Source organism: Leucopleurus acutus (assembly GCF_964270905.1).
Source record: "Leucopleurus acutus genome assembly, chromosome: 11".
NCBI classification, from domain to species: domain Eukaryota; kingdom Metazoa; phylum Chordata; class Mammalia; order Artiodactyla; family Delphinidae; genus Leucopleurus; species Leucopleurus acutus.
The window spans coordinates 57,439,733-57,459,229 of record NC_139152.1 but is presented as its reverse complement, the minus strand read 5'-3'; the positions used below and the strand labels follow the sequence as shown (position 1 = coordinate 57,459,229).

General features: G+C 39.5%; 1 protein-coding gene and 1 pseudogene across 2 annotated transcripts in view; one reads left to right on the top strand and one right to left on the bottom strand.

Annotated features, from left to right (window-relative positions):
• Positions 1-13,151, bottom strand: part of KCNMB4 (potassium calcium-activated channel subfamily M regulatory beta subunit 4) — a gene marked incomplete at both ends in the record, with an annotated part of 64,601 nt that extends 51,450 nt beyond the window's left edge. Inside the window, one exon of the mRNA XM_082850512.1 lies at positions 12,816-13,151. Coding sequence (XP_082706638.1) covers positions 12,816-13,151 — 336 coding nt within the window. The remainder of the gene's footprint in view (positions 1-12,815) is intronic.
• Positions 2,479-3,196, top strand: LOC309968274 (hypoxanthine-guanine phosphoribosyltransferase-like; annotated as a pseudogene). Its single transcript has 2 exons — positions 2,479-2,785; positions 2,832-3,196. The product of its transcript is annotated as a hypoxanthine-guanine phosphoribosyltransferase-like (transcript).
• Positions 13,152-19,497: the final 6,346 nt, after the last annotated feature.

The window sequence follows — 19,497 nt, the reverse complement described above, 5'->3', positions numbered from 1 at the left end:
GTGGGATCTTCCCGGACCGGGGCACGAACCCGTGTCCCCTGCATCGGCAGGCAGACTCTCAACCACTGTGCCACCAGGGAAGTCCTCTTATTGTGGTTTTGATTTGCATTTCCCTAATGACTAATGATGTTGAACAAATTTTCATGTGCTTGTTGGCCATTTGTATACCTTCTTTGGAAAAATATCTGTTCCCAACTTTTGCCTACTTATAAATTGGGTTATTTGTCTTTTTGTTATTATTGTTATTGAGTTGTAAAGGTTCTTTATATATCCTGGACATTCAACCCTTATCAGATGTGCAAATATTTCCTCTCATTCTGTGTTTGTCTTTTCACTTTCTTGATGGTATTCTTCAAAGCACAAACATTTTAAAATTTTGATTATGTCCAATTACCTATTTTTCCTTTGATTACTTATGCTTTTTGTGTCATGTTAAGAAACTGTGCCTAATTCAAAGGTATAAAGATGTACACCTATGCTCTCTTCTAAGAGCTTTATAGTTTTAGCTCTTATATTTAGGTCTCTCATCGATTTGAATTAATTTTTGTATATGGTGTGAAGTAGAAGTCCAACTTCACTCCTTTGCATGTGTATAAACAGTTGTTCCAGCACCACTGGTTAAAATGACTTTTTTTTTTTCTGTTGAATGCTCTTGACACCCTTGTCAAAATCAGTTACTTATATAAATGTATACATTTATTTCTGGACTCTCAACTCTATTCCATAGATTTGGAATCTATTCCTTATGCCAGTACCACACAGTCCTGATAACTATAGCTTTCTAGTAAGTTTTAAAATTGGAAAGTGTGAGTCTTCCAATTTTGTTCTCCTTTTTCAAGATTGTTTTGGTTATCCTGGGTCCCTTGTACTTCCATCTGAATTTCAGGATTAGCTAGTCAACTTCTGACAAAGAAAATCCAGCTGAGTTTTTGATAGGAATTGTAATGAATCTATAGATCAATTTGGGGAGTGTTGCCATCATATTACAATATTCAGTCTTCCAATCTATGAACAAAGGTTATCTTTAATTAGTTTTTCTTTAATTTCTTTCAATAGTGTTTTGTAGTTTTCAGGGTACAAGTCTTACATTCTTTTGTTAAATTTGTCAAATGTATTCCTAAGTATTTGATTATTTTGATGCTACTGTAAATAGAATTGTGTTCTTAATTTTACTTTTGGATTGTTCATTGCTAGTGTACAAAAATATAATTGATTTTTGTATATTGACTTTGTATCCTGCAATCTTGCTGAATTTACTAGGTCCAATAGCTTTTTTTTTTTTTTTTAGGGGATTCTCCAGGAGTTTCTATATACAAGATCATGTGATTTGTGAATAGAGATACTTTTATTTCTTCCTTTCCAATCTGGCTGTCTTTTGTTTCTTTTTCTTGCCTAATTGTCCTGACTAAAACCTACAGTACAATATCGAACGTGAGTGGCAGGAGTGGACATCCTTGTCTTGTTCCTGATCTTAGGGGAAAACTTTCAGTCTCTCATCATTAAGTATGATATTGGTTGTGGGTTTTTCATAGTTTCCCTTTAACAGGTTGACAAAGTTCCCTTCTATCCCTAGTTTGTTGATTTTTTAAGTCAAGGAAGGATTTTGTCAAACGTTTTTCCTGCATATACATGCATGTGATTTTTGTCATTTATTCTATTAATATGTTGTATTACATTGATTTTATTATGTTTAACCAACCTTGCATTCCTAAAATAAATCCCACTTGACCACGGTGCAAAATCATAAACTCTTCTGCCAAAAAAAGAAGAAGAGGTAATACATCCCAGCTTATTCTGTTATTATGATACCAAAAGCAGACAAAGATATCACAAGAAAACTACACAACAATACACCTTATGAATATAGATGCAAAAATCTTCAACAAAATGCTGTTAAACTAAATCTTGGAACATATAAAAAGGATTATATACCATGACCAAGCTGGAGGAATTGGGAGTGCATAGTAATGTGCATGAGATTTCTTTTGGGAGGAATGGAAATATTCTGGAATTAGCAATGATGGTTGCACAACTCTGTGAATATACCAAAAACCTGTACACGTTAAAAGGACAAATATTACAATATTTGAAATATATATATGTATTTTAAAGGAAGCTGCCTGCCTTTTATTTTTCTCTTTCACTCTTCTCACTGCCTAAAAGGCAGACGTGATGAAGTTAGGAAAACCATGTTAAGGGACAGTTAGAGCAACAAGACAGTAAGAAACTGGGTGTTTGAATGACCTTCCAGATCAGAATGGCACAGCCCCACAGACTGCTTACAAGCTCATACATTTATAAAAGAAAAAAACCTAGTAGTTCCTTTGTTTAGGTTACTGTTACGAGGTTCCTATTAAAGTAGCCCACACTTTGCTGTACAGCAGAAACTAACACAACATTGTAAATCAACTATACTCCAATAAAAATTAATTTAAAAAAATAGCAGATTGCCATCAGCCCGCGCCAGCCAGCTCCGTTATGGTGACTCGCAGCCCCAGCGCTGTGATTAGTGATGATGCACCAGGTTATGACCTAGATTTATGTTGTAGACCTAATCATTATGCTGAGGATTTGGAAAAGGTGTTTATTCCTCATGGACTAATTATGGACTGGACCAAACGGCTGGCTCAAGATGTGATGAAGGAGATGGAAGGCTCTCACATCGTGGCCCTCTGTGTGCTCAAGGGGGGGCTATAAATTCTTTGCTGATCTGCTGGATTACATCAAAGCACTGAAACAGAAATAGTGATAGATCTATACCTATGACTGTAGATTTTATCTTTATGTAGATAAAGATTTATGTAGATAAAATTTATGTAGATAAAATGTAGATTTTATCTTTATGTCACCTGTCAACAGGTGACATAAAAGTAATTGGTGGAGATGATCTCTCAACCTTAACTGGAAAGAATGTCTTGATTGTTGAAGATATAATTGACACTAAACAATGCAAACCTTGCTTTCCTTGGTCAAGCAGTATAATCCAAAGATGGTCAAGGTTGCAAGCTTGCTGGTGAAAAGGATCCCTCGAAGTGTTGGATATAGACCAGACTTTGTTAGACTTGAAATTCCAGACAAGTTTGTTGTAGGATATGCCCTTGACTATAATGAATACTTCAGGGATTTGAATCATGTTTGTGTCATTAGCAAAACTGGAAAAGCAAAATACAAAGCTGAAGATGAGAGTTCAAGTTGAGTTTGGAAACACCTGGAATCCCATTGAATTCACCAGGAAAATTATCAAATGTTCTAGTTCTGTGGCCAGCTGCTTAGTAGAGCTTATTGAATGTATCTTCTAAGAATTTTATCTGTTTTGTACTTTAGAAAAGTCAGTTGCTTCATTCCGAAACTCTTTATTTGCACAATGAACCTACAGACTATCAGTTCCCTTTGGGTGGATTGTTTGACTTGTGAATGAAAAATCTCTTAAACCACACCACTATTGAATGAAAATATTGAAATTGTATCTGTAAGAAACATTTAAAGAGAAGAATAGTTGTGTTTTTTTTTTTTGCGGTACGCGGGCCTCTCACCGCTGCGGCCTCTCCCGTTGCGGAGCACAGGCTCCGGACTCGCAGGCTCAGCGGCCATGGCCCACGGGCCCAGCCGCTCCGCGGCACGCGGGACCCTCCCGGACCGGGGCACGAACCCGCATCCCCTGCATCGGCAGGCGGACTCTCAACCACTGTGCCACCAGGGAAGTCCAAGAAGAATAGTTTTTTAATTGGTATTTTAATTTTTATATATTCAGGAAAGAACAGAAGTGATTGAATATTGTTAATTATACCACTGTGTGTTTAGAAAAGTAAGAAGCAGTCAGTTTCATATCAGTGGCAGTATTTAGAGGTATCGTTATGTCAGATAAACCATATGTCCTGGAATTATTTTAGTAGGTTTCAGTAGTATTAACTGTATTTTCCCACTTGTTCAGATTATTTCTGGTAAAACTCTGTCAACAGTTCCTTTTAAATACAGGTCAATAAGTTCTAAAAACCTACCACTTTTTGAAGTCTTCAATGTAAAAATCCTTAAAATAAAGGCTGTCTCTTTAAAAGAAAAATAAATAAAGTACCCCATCCAATATCCGAATGAATTCAATTAGATTGTTTCTACTTTTTCACTACTACAAACAGTTCTGCAATGAAAATCCTCATATATACTTCCTTGAATACATGTTATAGTTTTATTAGGGTAAACTCCTTGAAGTGAAATTGTTGTCACTTCACTTGATTGTCACAGTGGTTGTCAGGTATGCACAACTTCAGTTACACATACTATTGATATGTTTGATTATTTTTCTGAGTGGTTGAACCAATTTTCCAGCAATCAGTAGGATTTAACATTTTCTCAAAACCTCACCAACACCTGGTCTTATGAAACATTAAGTTTTGCCAATCTGATGGGTGTGAAATGGTATTCCATTATTGTTGTCATTTGAATTTCCCTGAGATTACTGGAATACAGCATTGTTTCACATTTATTGACCATTTGAGTTTTTTCATGAATTGACTGTACATAACCTTCACTGATTTTCCCATTATGTCATATGTCATTTTCTTAATGATTTGTAGACATTTTCATAAATGCTGGATAGTCCTTTGCTGATTACTTGTTTTACCATTATCTTCTACTAGTCTGTGGTTTACATTTTTACTTTGTTTACAATAATTTTAGTCATATGGAAATTATCGTTTTAACATGTTCAAATGTATCAATCTTTTCCTTTTATGATTTGTTCCTTAAGCCTTATTTGAGAAAATATTTCTTAGGCCTATGTCATAAAGATATTTTCCTATTCCAACTGCTGGAAGTTTTATAGTTTTCTTTTCACATTTAGGTTTTATTCCGTTTGGAATTTGTTGTTATGGGTGTGAAGTATGTATCACTTTTTTTTTTTTTTTTTTGGCAGTACACGGGCCTCTCACTGTTGTGGCCTCTCCTGTTGCGGAGCACAGGCTCCGGACGCACAGGCTCAGTGGCCATGGCTCACGGGCCCAGCCGCTCCGCGGCATGTGGGATCCTCCCGGACCGGGGCACGAACTCATGTCCCCTGCATCGGCAGGCGGATTCTCAACCACTGCGCCACCAGGGAAGCCCCATGTATCACATTTTATTTCTTTTTTACGTAGAGCTAATTGCTCAAGCACCATTTATTCATAAGGTCACTCTTTCCCTAATTAATTTCCCACATCTTCTATGTCTCTCAGTAAAATTTAATCATTTCTAGCTTAATTTCACTGAGGATAAAATCTTTATTATTTCACTGCTATGAAATTTGTGAAGGCTTTCTTTATGGCCCAGAATGTGATCAGTCTGGGGAAATGTTATGCAGGCACTTGAAACGATGTGCACTCTGCTGCTACTGGATATACTATTTTATATATGTCAGTTGGGTCAGTTGTTAAACATGTTATTCAAATCTGCTGGATGTGCATTGATATTGCTTTTGTCTGATTGTTTATCAGTTACAAACAGAGGTGTGTTAAAAATCTCTCATCATGATAGACTTGTATATTTCTCCCTTGAGATATTTCTACATATTTCTGCTTTAATTTTTTTGTTTTTATGTATTTCAAGGTTATATTTTTAGGTACCTCCCAATATACAATTGTTATATTTTGTTGAATTAACTTTTATAATTATGAAATGTCCCTTTTTATCTCTAGTAACATTTTTTTGCTTCAAAGTCTACTGTATTTCATATAATACAAGTACTCCAGCTTTTCTTTCTTCATTTTTTTGGGGGGTTGATGTTTGTATGTTTTCCAGTCTATGATCTCTACCTTTTAATTGGAAGAATTAGTCCATTTATATTTAATATAATTATAAATTTGGGTTTAAATCTACTATCTTTTTTTTTAAATTTATTCTACCTGTCTACATTCTTTTTACTTTCTTTTACTGCATTTTTAAAAAATGGCTTGCTTTATATTATTTCATTTTCCCCACTTATTAGCTTGGTAGTTATATACTTTTTTACTGTATAAATTCTTGAATTCAACACAGAACCACTAAATCAGAAATTAGGGTGAAATTTCTGATTCAATGGGTCTAGGATGGGACTTGAGAATGTGCATTTCTAACAAGTTCACAGATGATGCTGATGCTTCTCATCCATGGCTCACACTTTGAGAACCACTGGTTTGGAGGAAGAAATTGACTAGATATAAGGAAATTAGTAAAGAGATACTATAATAATCAAAGCAAATGATAATATCTTTGACCAGGATAGTGGCAGTGAAAATTGATAATGTATTAATACCAGAGAATAATGATACTATTGATAGAAACAAAAGATTCCAGAATAGAAGCTGGTGTTAGAGAGATAAAGATGATTTTCTTTTGCCATTTTTCTCCTCGTAACAGAGGAAACAGAGGTAATTATAATCAGAATAGATCTTACTCTCACTAAGCAGTATTATTGTCTGGTTTTCCATTCTTAAGAACTATCTTAAAGTTGTGTCGATAAAGACAATTGTATAAATATATTTATTACACAGGAAAAACTGGATTAAACTCCTAGGATTTAGAATGTAATTTTCTAGGATTTAATTTCTGCTAATGAGATACAACATCAATATATGCTGCTGCAATATTGTTAGATTACAACTAGTAAATTGGACATTGGATAAGGTTCAAAGTCCATTTGGTCTACTGCATCAGTTAGATGAACGGCACAGAAGAATTTAGATGAATGGATATTTCTTCACATGTGCTTCGGTATACAGAGAACTTCTAGTGACCCAATCTGCTGGACTCTGCTACTCAACCAAGCGAATACATGAAACAAGTTTGTTTGATTAGTTTATTTACAAAAATGATCATAAATTTAAATAATTTAATAAGCACATAGTTCCCTCCACCTTTTCTTTTGGCCATGCCACATGGCTTGTGGGATCTTAGTTCCCCGACCAGGGACTGAACCTGTGCCTCCTGCAGTGGAAGCACCGAGTCCTAACCACTGGACCACCAGGGAATTCCAGTTTTCAATTTTATAAGTGTTTATTTTAAAAGAAAAGAGGGTATTACTAAAACTCAAAAGTACAAATTTTTACACATTGATTTATGTGACCTAGAGAACACCAAAGGCACAGCATGAGGAATAGTAAGAAACATATGTAATATTAAAAACCATTCTGTTCAGTATTTTACTATGAATATTTATGATAATTGTAATATAAATGTACTGTTTATCTAGGAACTCAATATGAAATTCTGCTAAAGACGGGAAAAAAAATTTTAAACCCAAGGTAAATAAAACTTGACATCTTCATTCATAAATGAGTAGCAAAAACATTTTAGATAAACAAAATTGACAACTTGTAAAAATCTTTATAATTCTGAGGCAAGTGTGTGATAAAATATATGCATTTTTCCTCCAAACTTTGACTGAAATATATTGTAACATCACAAATCTCTCTTATAAAAGTAAAAAGTTTCTGATTAGAGTTTGAGATACATAATTTTGGGAGTTCTTACAAATAATTGGGAACTTCATAAAAGCATCCACAAATGGATGTCAGGGAAGGATTATGATAAGTAATCTCAGACAGGAAAATCCTAGCAGCCTGCAGATTAGATTGTTTCTAAAGAGCCATAATATAAGTGGATATTATCTGACCAAGTTTTCAAATATCTTATCATATTAGTCACCTACTCAAAAGCCTTCCTTGACTTCTGTATTAGTTTCCTATTGCTGTTAGAGCATAAATGTAGTGGCTCAAAACAACACAAATGTATTATCTTACAATTCTGAAGGTCAGAATTCCAAAATGGGTCTCACTGAACTAATATCAAGACACCAGCTGGGCTATATTCCTGTCTGAAGGCTCTAAGAAAGAATCCATTTTCTTGCCTTTTCTCACTCCCTTGGAAAAGGGGACTGCCTGCATTCTTTGGCTTGTGTCCTCCTTCTGTATTCAAAGCTGGCAACAGTCAGTTGAGTCTTCTTCAAATTGCATCCCTCTGACCTCCTCCTCCACATTTAAGGACCCTTGTGATTATACTTGGCCCACCAGGATATCTCCCTATCTTAAGGTCAGCTGATTAGCAAACTTCACTCATCTGCAAACTTAATTCCCCTCTGCTGTGTAACATAAGATATTCACAGGTTCTGGGGGTTAGGGTGTGGACATCCTTGGTAGGGGCCATTACTCTTCCTACCATGGCTTCCCAGTGTCCACCAAACCCATCCTATCTGTCAAGGACCTTTGCATTACTGGCCCCAACTTACTCTCCTGTCTTACCCCCAGGGCTCTGATCTTTGTGCCCTGGGTTCCAGCCTGTTCTCTATTCCAGTCCTAGAACCTGGAAACACACACACACAACACAAAGTGGCACTTAATAAATATTTGTTAAATGAATGAACTCATCTTTGTATGTCCTCCTGTTTTTTGCCCAGTTCTCTGATCATAATAGATGCTGAAGAAGTATTTGTGGAATTAAATTTTATATACATCCCCAGTATTACTTCATATCATCACCAGAGGAAAAACAACCATAGTAAGCCACTTTTTCATGGAGAAATAAAGACTATAGACAAGCTGTCACAATTCAGATGAGCCTTTTATTACTTAGTTTTGATGTGATGGACCTCCCTAGAGCACAAAGTATTGCACATTTAATTCAAGGATGGAGTTCATAAATGAACCCCAGCAGACCACACCATCTACACAGGAAGTGTGTGTGTACTGGGGGGAGAGGCACTCTAGTATGGATGTGTAGGATACCAAGAAGGTAACTAAGCCACAATTCCCTGTAGTTCATTACATCCAATTTCAGGGTATATACTTAAAGCCTGAAGCTCTTCTAGTTCTTGCCTAAGTTTTTATTCTCTTGAATGCGTTTCTCTTACTTTTACAGTAGTACTGGTTTCTTAGAAATAGACGTTTGTCCTCTCTTTCTAGGTTTTTCATATCAGAGAAAGAAAAAAAACTCAAAAATAAAACATATTGCCTCTAATCACCTGCTCTCTCTTGTTCCATATACAAGACGCTGGTTTTAAAAATTCATCTTTTCTTTGCAATCCAATGTAATCAACGAGGCAAAAGCAAATGTTTGGAACTGCACAAGCTCATTTCATTTACATTAAACCAATTTTAAATGTTTGGAACTGCGTAAGTTCGTTTCATTTACATTAAACTAATTTTAAATGATTCTCTTCTTTTCCTTCAGAATTTGAGTCCCCCCTTTCACACCAGCTCCCTATATTCAGTAGCATCAGTAACATCTTTTAACCCAAACACACAAATATTAATCACAATGAACCCTTTCAGTTATTATTTTACTTTTCTTGCACAACAGATGAGGACATTTTCTAAGCCAGTGTTTATTTTTACTCTGTCTACAGACTAGAATTACTTGTAGAACTTTTTAAAAAACATCAATGCCCAGGACCCACCCAAGACCAAGTCTGAATCTGTGAAGGCTGGACCCAGGCATCAGAATTTCTTTTTATCCTTTTTTTGTTTTTTTGGCCGTGCCACGCAGCTTGCGGAATCTTAGTTCCCTGACCAGGGATTGAACCGGGCCCTCGGCAGTGAAAGCATGGAGTCCTAACCACTGGATTGCCAGGGAACTCCCCAGAATTTATTTATTTATTTTTTTTTTATTTATTTATTTTTGCGGTACGCGGGCCTCTCACTGTTGTGGCCTCTCCCGTTGCGGAGCACAGGCTCCGGACGCACAGGCTCAGCGGCCATGGCTCACAGGCCTAGCCGCTCCGCGGCATATGGGATCTTCCCGGACCTGGGCACGAACCCATGTCCCCTGCATCGGCAGGCAGACTCTCAACTACTGCGCCACCAGGGATGCCCCCCCCCAGAATTTCTTTTTAAAGTTCCCCCAGTGATTCTAATGTATGGCCATGGATGAGAACCAAACCTCTTAGCACACACACCTGCTAGTCACAAAGAGATAAGGGCAGTGATGAGAACAGTAGCCAGAGGAAGCCGACCCCAAATTTAGATTTTGCTACGGTCAATTCAAAGAGCAGATCCTTGCCCTGTGGATAATTAGGACTTGACTGGATAATTAGGATAACTGACTTGAGTACTATATTACATGGCTGAATACAGTGATTGCTTTAGAAACAAGGATATGACTCAAAACATAAGTTGAATAGGACTTAAAGATATTTTAAAGAAATTATTAGTCAAAGGTCAAATTTATTCACACTGTCTTCTTTAGTAGTCTATGGCTTAAGATGTTAGATATGTGCAATATTCTTTCCCCTTCCCTGCTTTTAACTGTATCTAATGCAGCAAACTCAAGGGAGGGGAGAAAGTCCTTGTTCTCTTTTTCTAAAAAGAGATTTCCCAAATGGCTTCTTGGGGTAGTGGGCCATGAAGAAGAGAAAGTTGAAGGTGATTAGGATCCATGACACTGTAGGGAATCTAGACATTCTACAAAGAGAATGGGTGGGGCACCCAGGCCTTCAATAAAAAGGTAAGGTCTGGGCAGCCGAGATGCAACAGCAACGGGCCGTGGGTATTGCCTGATTGCAAAGGCACTGTGGAAACATTCTGCTTACATACTGGACTCTGGCACAATATTTTGGTTGAGTTGAATTTCTCCATCACTAATTGCTTACAAGAATTTCCAAATTGAGCACTTCATTGCTCAAAAGTCAAAAAGTGACTGCAAAAGAACATACTTATGTTCTATAAATGGTACGATGCAATCATAATTTGGATAAAGAGACATACACTGCTTTGGCCGAGGAAACCTTGACTAAATTGAATGGGATGTTGTTCATCATTTTCTGTAACATTAACATATCTTTCTGCAGTTCTGTCATTTCTTGTATACTTTACTTTATAAAATCTTATTTTGTTCAGATACTTCTTCAAAACGATTGTTGCCAGGATCCAAACTGGCACTGGAAGAAAACTGATTATTTGCAACAAAAAGAGAGAAATATCAAATCCTAGGATTACATATAAAGCATTACCACTCCTTCCAAGTGATTTAAAAATCTATGTCCTAAATCCCAATTTATTTTTTTTGTCAGATCCTTCAAAATTGCCTGGAAATTGTGAAACAGCCTTTATGTAGTAAATTCTACCTTCTCAATGTCTTGATTAGATATTAGCCACTGACTGAAAAACATGTATGTAATTTATTAGTGCCTGAACCACAATCTTAAACTAATTAGCAATGTTTCACCAATTATAACAACACCTTTTAAATGATGAACTACCATATAATTTCTAAATCACTATTTCTTTTTGACACCTTTCTTTTATATTAATGATTTAATCCTGAAAAAAGTGATATTTCTAAAACCCTGCAATTTGTTTTGAAATTCCTGAGCGTTGAGCAGATTAATTTACAACATTTGTCTTTGAAACATTATTGCTTCTTCAAGACTTTGAACATTATACTCTATCTAAATTCTGTACTTCTATATTTACTGCTTATATATTATCTTCATTTTTAAGGTCCTCTTCCTTTGTCAGCAAGAGTATCTTTTTTAAGGGAAGCCATATATTTTTCTTTAAAGGAAATTCTTTAAAGGAATTCCCTTTAAAGGAATTTCCCCAATTCAAGATTTTACTGTTTAGGAGACAAGAACAAGAGGTTTACTGTAGAGAAATGATAAGCTTATTTTAAATACTTGTAAACTATTGAGATAGAATTCTTTTTTTGGATTGATATAATTATATCCTGTCACACTTAAAGTTGTTCTTGTGTACACAAGACTCATTCCCTTATGGACAGCTTTCTTGCTTGATCTTCAAGCACTGCTCTCACAAACAGGGAAAATGCCGGTAACTTTAAAGAAGATACACATCTTTACTTTGATAGTTAAGCAACAAGAAGAGCAAAAAAGGCCAAGAGAAGAAAGAAAAAACGAAAGAAAAGCCTTCTTGCAAAATCAGGTGCACTACAAAGCTCAATTAGTTCACAGACTGAGGACACTGCTTTTTATAAGTTTTTTTCTCCACTGGGAACAGTTTTCTGAGCGTCCCTCTCTCTGCTCTCCATCCCTCGAGTCTTAACCAGGTTTTTTCGTTTTTGCTTGTGAGAACTAAAAAAGTTGCAAAGGAAGGAATATTCGGTACATTTCACGGACGGTTTTCTATTTTCAGAAAGTTTTACCGTTTCCCAGGTGGCTCCCAATTGTTTCTAGGCACACAGAGCCTAGGAGTCACTAGGCTGCCTCTAGACCCTTCTGACAATCTATTTCATGAAAACTAGGAGTCCGCCGTACCCGCCCAAAATGGATCTACGCAGAATCTCGCGTTTGATTCCACGTCGTTTGTCGACCCACGAAAGTTCATCTTCGGACCACAAGTTAAAAACGTCTGTCAAGAGTTAAAAGGCAAGGAAACCTCTAACACCTTTCAAGGGGCTAAAAGACTCCCTGCACCTCCCAAGACGAGTTCTGGACGCGGCCAGTGGGAGCTCGGACCTTGACCATGCGCCGGAGTAGGTGTATCCCCGCGACGCACTGGCTTTAACCGGAGGAAAAGTTAACTTTCGGCTCCTTGCATTTCTCCAAAGTCAACCCTCTAGGGCCCTAACCTAAGCTGGGCCAAGGCCTCAAAATCTGAGACCAGGCAAGACAGGTGTGTAAAGAAAGCCTCCGGGCACCACGCACAGGTCGCCGTGCACAAACCCGCCTGAAGGACCGGGGGGCCCGGGGCTCCCCGATGTATTTACTCCTGGTTTGAGTATAGCCTGCGAAGCCTCGTCGCCTCCTGGTAATGCGAGCATACTCCGAGCCACCCCGCGAAGGGTCTAACACTGATGCTCCCCCCAAACCCCAAGATCTCCGCAGGAGCGAGGCATCCCTCACGGGGCGTCCTTACCTTGGGGTTGGTCAGGAGCTGGTGCTCGTCGCTGTGCAGTAGCGCCCTGGAGTTGGACTCGGAGTTGTTCACGTAGACCTGGACGCAGGGGTACTGCGAGGTGCCCCTGCAATCGGCGCCACAGGTGAAGGTGCACTCGAACACCTCGCCGATCTGCTGCACCGACAGCACCGTGCAGTTGGCCGCCGTGGCTTGCAGATCCTGCAGCGCGGGACTGAGCCAGCAGAAACCGAAGATAAAGAGCGACACGACGCCGGAGATGATGAGAAACAAGCCGAGCCGGATGCTTTTGTCCTCGGCTTCCGTGTACTCGTAAGCCACCCGGAGCTTCGCCATCGCCCCCCACTCCCGGCGGCAGGCACGCTCCCCCCGCCCCCTCCCGCCCCCGGCGCTGAGCCCGACTTCCTCGGGCGGGAGGAGCCGCCGCCGCGCGACAGCAGGGGAGTGGGCGGCCAGGGGGAGCGCGCGAGAACAAAGGGGCTGAGGCCGGCGACGCCCCCGGCGGCGGCAGCGCCCCCCCAACCTCCCCGCCCAACCGCCGCCCGGGCCCCGGAGGCTCGCGGCGCTGCCGCGGTTTCAGAGCCTCCTGCACCCTCGGGCGCTCGGAGCGCTCGGGCGGCTCCTGCCTCCAGCGCCCCCTGCCAGCCTCCGCCCCCGCGCTTTCCCCGCCTCCCCCACCCCGCCTCCTCTCGCCCAGTGTCTCCCAGTCTCCATCGCCCGCCTGCCGCTGCTCCACGGACTCGCCGGGCAGCTGCCCCGAGGGCAGGAGCCGCAGGCCTGAGGCGAGCCCGGGGGCTCCCCCGCGAGGGAGGCAGCTCCGCCCGGCCCCACCCGCCGCCGACTTGAGTCCTCCCGCCCCGCCCCGGGGCGTTTCCCGTGGGCGAGGGGCGGGCGAGCCCCGGGGATAGCGGCGGCTGGCGCTCGGGATTCTCGTTAAATCCCTTTGGAGGGACATCCGAGATAAAGCTTAGGGTCAATATAATTTAACCGGAGTGAAAGTTTAAAACACAAAACAAAAAAATAAACGAGGGAGAGGGTGTAGCGCAAGTGAAGCGGCGGGAATTTTGAACTCCAAACGGGGATTGGTCAGCCAGCGGGGAGAGTGAGCTAGCGGCCAGGCGGCGGGCGCTCCCGGGAAAACGGGCCGCCGGGACCAGCAAGACTCGGTTGGAAACCCCCGGGCGAGCGGCGTGCGCTGGGGAGCGCCCCCGGGGAAACCCTGGCGCCAGTTGCCACGCTTGGGGCGGGAGCGCACGCGGCGGGGCGGGAGGCGTGACCCGCTACCGCCCCCTCCCCGCCAGCGAGCGCTGTAACGGTCGGGCCTCAGGGTCCCGGCGCTGCCCACTGCCCCGGCGCAGCCCGCGCTCCCCCGGCCCCAGCCCGGCCCGGAGGGCAGCAGGAGAGGAGTCAAACAGGCTGAGTCAGACGGAGTTTGCAGTGGAGGCAACGCACGTGGGGGCAGGAACCTGCGACGGGCAAGACCCGGGAAAGTCGCTTCCTGGGTCCTGGGTGGACCTCGCGGCAACTTAGGTCTCCTCCGGCTGCCGGGTCGACCCCAACTCAATTTGCCCTACGGCTGGGGCTGACTGAGTAGGGACCCGAGGAAACAGGTGCAGAGGCTTGCAGCCCTGGAAGGAGACACCACTTTCCCCATCAGGACCGTCCCCTCGCTCCCGGCCTCCCGAGAACAGGATCTTCTCCCTTAGGAGTCTTGCCACCCTTGGCCCATCCCGGAATTTGTAGATGAGCTTTCCAGGAGCGCTGTGCAAGGCGATAGCGGCGTTCAGACTCACTTTGGGACAGGTACCGTTCCTAGAGCTGCGTCCTGCTCTCTTAATTCTTCCCTCCACACCCACCTCCCCACCTCGCCCGCGCATACCTTCAGCCTCTATACTTTTCGTGACCTTTAAAAAAAAAGTTAAGATGATCTTTCTCCAAACCACACTTCTATCAAAATATCAAACTTGGAGAACTATTTCGACCTACATTTTGAAGTCAGAATGTTCACTTTGCAAAATATATAAAGATATATTTTTCTTGACTTGCAAGTCCCAAATGAATATACTGTTAATTAAATTCAGTTATGTTCCTGATGAATATGGAAACACCAAGTCATGGAATTCTTGACTTCTCTTTCTTGGATTTCAAATGTTACTTTACTGGTGTAGTACTTTTCAGCTGAAGTCCCGATCTGCTACTTTGAAGTACTCCTTGATGTGGCAGGTAACAGTATTTCCAAGCAAGGGGTAAAGCAAGTTTAATTACAGGAAGACCCTAAGTGTTTTTCTGAATAAATTGGGAAGGTGCAGGGTTTGGAGAAGACAACTTTGTACTTTAATACCTTTCAAGTTTTGAGAGACTAGATTTCTTTCCTTCTTTACCTAGGAATTAAATTATTTTCTTCCCTTTCTGTTGGCATAAAGACAATTGTTAGTGGTTACACACACTACCTGAAAGGAAAAGTGAGTTTAATAGTTGAAGCAGCTTAACCTAAGATCACAGATTTTCAGCGTGAATCTTTTTCCTACGGCAGGTTATAATTATCTTCCTTTTCAAGAAGGCTAAAGCCAATCTAACATCTGAGGCAGTGGTGAGCAAATAAGATCCTATTATCTTATAAGATCTCATAGCTCTGATATGCTGAGCAACTTGACCTTGAGGCAGAATTAATTCCTATAGCGTTCATAAAACACAGGGATGGGGTGTCTAAAAATACTTTAATGAATATGATTCATTTTTCTATGATTCCAGAACTCAAAGAGTTCTGTGAATGAACCCTTTGCCTCAAAACTGAAGCAAGATGGTCTTCCAACTAAATCTAGAGAACAAACATCAGAAAATTCTGTCTTAATTTAACTTAAATTCTTAAAGGCTTTTAAATCCATTTTTTCAAGTTCTGCATTTAGTCACTGTCCTTTATAATTATTCTAAAAGTATTTGAAGAAACTGTTGCCATCTAGCCTTCTGTTCTTTAAACATTTACTTTTCTCCTCTTATTTCCTATTTTTAAATTAGCTTGCTTCTCTTCTGAACCTTTCATTATTTCATGTGTTTCTCATTGAAAGTCAAACATATCAAAAGACTTTCCAAATTTCTGTTTTATCCTTAATGGAACACTGGGTTTGTTATCAGTTTCATTTATTTGAGGTGGGGCTGCCTTTTCACATTTCCAAGGAAGGTTGGGTATGTCAGCTCCTCAGTTTCTGAAAACAGGTCACCATTGACTCTCTTCAGTTAGAATAGTAGTAAGACCCCCTGGGACGTCAGAGATGCTAAGCTCTGAGGTCACTGAGCATCTTGTTTCCCGTGGAGGGCAGAGGCACAGGAAAAAAAGAAAAAGAAAAGCGAGTCCTTTCTTTGCATAGTTGTCCACCAGTTAAAATTAAGATTAAAACTGCAATACTCAGAACCAGACTGACTTATTTGATGTACTTCATTGTCTGCAACAATGTTTTCAGGAGAATCATGGCCAAGCCTTGATGAAGTTCTTTTTAAAAGAAAAATAAAATCTATCTAAACAAGGACATTAAAACCATTGTTATTTATAGTTTGTTCTTATGATCACTATTCTTCAAGAAGTTCTGTGACTGATGTTAAAGTTGCAATATACAATTTCATATGTATATATACTTTTATTGAAAGATTCTGAAAAGAATGATCGTAAGTAGGGCTTTGGTATCCTAGGAATAGAAGGGAATTTGGAATATGTTGGGAAAATGTTTATACATGGTTTTAAAAATTGGTACATTGTGAAATTTTTCAATAACAAACTGCTACTGTACACTTGGATAGCTAAAATATATAGGGGAGAAAATGAATACTGTATCATCACCTTTTCTCATTAAAATTCACATGCTGGATAGGTTTTAGACATTTGCAACTAGAATAACTAGGTAAGAATAAATATGAATGAAAGCATGAGTGATCCAACAACAAAAATATATAGAAAAAATTTATCCTTTCCATTTATCTTATATAACTTTAGATTTTGTTATTGTCACAGAAAATTAAGTTTCCTTTTCATTTGGTCGTAACTTAAAAAATGCTTACAGTTGTACTAGATCGTTTCCAGCTTGCTGATATTAACTTTCTTGCCATGCTTCATTGTGAATGTTAAATATTTGTTATTAGCATTAGAATTTTACATTTGAAATAAATTTCCTATGTGGCCACTATCTTTTCTAATTACATTTATTTTTTCTTATCCATAAACTTTACCTATTATATTGAGCATATAATTATTGAGGACACTACTTCCTATTTCTAATATTTATAATCATATTACAGCAGGAAGGGATCTTAAATATTACCTAGCTACATATTAAGCAGGAGAGCTTCCAAAGACTTTGCATTTTGTTTGAAATAGTAAAGAATGATTATTAAAAAATATTTTTTCAAAGTTCAAATTTGTTTGCATACAGGCTTTATCTTTGCAATTGCAAAAGAAAAACAAAAAGCACAGATAATCACTTCATATTAGTAAATTCATAATACTGTACTGGAAGTGCTGGCTGGATTTCCTAAATTCTTGCCACCTGTCTATCATGTTAATGGAAGTGAACTTCTATGGGAGGTATATATACACATATGTAGTAAAAGGGAAATCAGCTTTGAAATTGGAAAGCAAGAAGCTAAGAAATTCTGGTCTCAACATTGAGTAAATAGTTTATAACTGATGTTCTTAGATTGTTTCCTCCTCCCCATACAAAAGGTTTTGGACTAGCAGATAGTTTTAACATTTCATGATTTTTATTCCAAGTTGATTTTGTTCTTCCCATGTTCTTCAAAAACTTGGGTATTACTCTCTAACGGCACCTAGTTCTGTTAAAGAGTCTTTTAATAATTCCCAAATATGGAGAGCACCTCCTAGTACAGTGACTAAAAGGGAGAGTGTTTGTCTTTGGAGAAATGGACCGACGCCTACTGAACACCTACTATAAGCAAATGCTCTAATTTAATCTTACCGTGAGATGAAGAAGAACAAGATTAAGTAACTTTCTGAGACTGCGCATGTATTGACTATGGCAGATTACAAGACCCATTCTTTTTCTACTGTACTATGCCATCTCTAAGGAATTTCTGTATTTAATAAAAAGAAATGTAGGTAATACAAGCAGATTTAAAATGTGCTTATATACTTACATTCAAGTATGGTTAGGCTTGATCAACATCCATATTGTGAAACCTGACTATGAGGGGGGGGCAGTGGGTAGAGAATCAAGGAGCTGATGATTTAATCTGATCCTCCTGTTTAATTTTACTCTGAAACACTTGTGTTGAAAATAGCTCTTTTTTAGATGCATAGCAAATATAAGTAGTACTGTTTTATGCAGGAGAGAGAGATTAAGTGTAGTATTTAGGTTTCAGAGAGCCTTGTTAGAAATTCAAGCTATTCAAAGTAGAAGTAAACACAGGGAACAACTACATGTTAACACAAGTCATTAAATAGTTCTAGGGTAGAAGAAAAGCCTATCCTCTTAATGCACGGAATCACCTAATCCTTTTAATAACAGTTTCCTTGCTTTTGCTTGGACACTTCCAGTGATGAAAAATTCATTAACTCCTGGGACTTCCCTGGTGGTGCAGTGGTTAAGAATCCGCCTGCCAATGCAGGGGACACAGCTTCGATCCCTGGTCTGGGAGGATCCCACATGCCGCGGAGCAAGCAAGCCTGTGCGCCACAACTGCTGAGCCTGTGCTCGAGAGCCCACGAGCCACAACTACTGAGCCCTCATGCCACAACTACTGAAGCCCACGCACCTAGAGCCCGTGCTCCGCAACAAAAGAAGCCATTGCAAGGAGAAGCCCGCGCACTGCAAGGAAGAGTAGCCCCTGCTCTCCACAACTAGAAAAAGCCCACGTACAGCAATGAAGACCCAATGCAGCCAAAAATAAATTTATTAAAAAAAAGAAAGAAAAATTCATTAACTCCTAATGCTACTCATCTGATTTTTGGACCTTTTAAAAATGTATGATGTACAATTTACTTTCTTGTAAATTGAAATCTGCCTTGCCGTAACATCCATGTAAATATCCTTATTCTGCCCTCTGGTGTTACACAGGTTAAAGATAGTCTGCCTTACAAATGATAATCTGCCTTACAAACTTCAGGTGTGGGAAGATAACTGTCATGTCCTTAGGCCCTTTCTTCTTATGCTCATCTTAAATTTCTTCAGTATTCTCTTTTGATATGGTGTAGAAAACTACGGTCATATCCTTACCCCAAAATGCTAAGAAAAATAGACAATTTGAAGTTGGAAACATTCTCTAAAACTAGAGTCTGCACCTTTCTTTTCCATGTTATCTAGTCTACAAACACTTCTAGGATGGTGGATTTTGTTGTTCACTAATTAACATTACCATTGCAAAATGATTTGGGCTCATATTTATCAGACAGAATTGGGATTCCAAAAAGTGATGTGCAAGTCAACTAATTTAATATTCAAATATTAAATCATTTAGAATAAGCTGAAAAAAATAATTTTTAAAAACAGGTATAATTTTCACTCAATAAAGGGACATAACTTGTTTTATATTTCAAGAATATTAACCATTTGAAGATAATAAATTACTTAAAACATTGAAAATAAAAAATCAAACATGTCTGACTCCTAAGAGGAGAAATATTTAACAGCTCAAATTTTCTCTAAAGACAGACTATTTTTCATGCAACTGTTACATA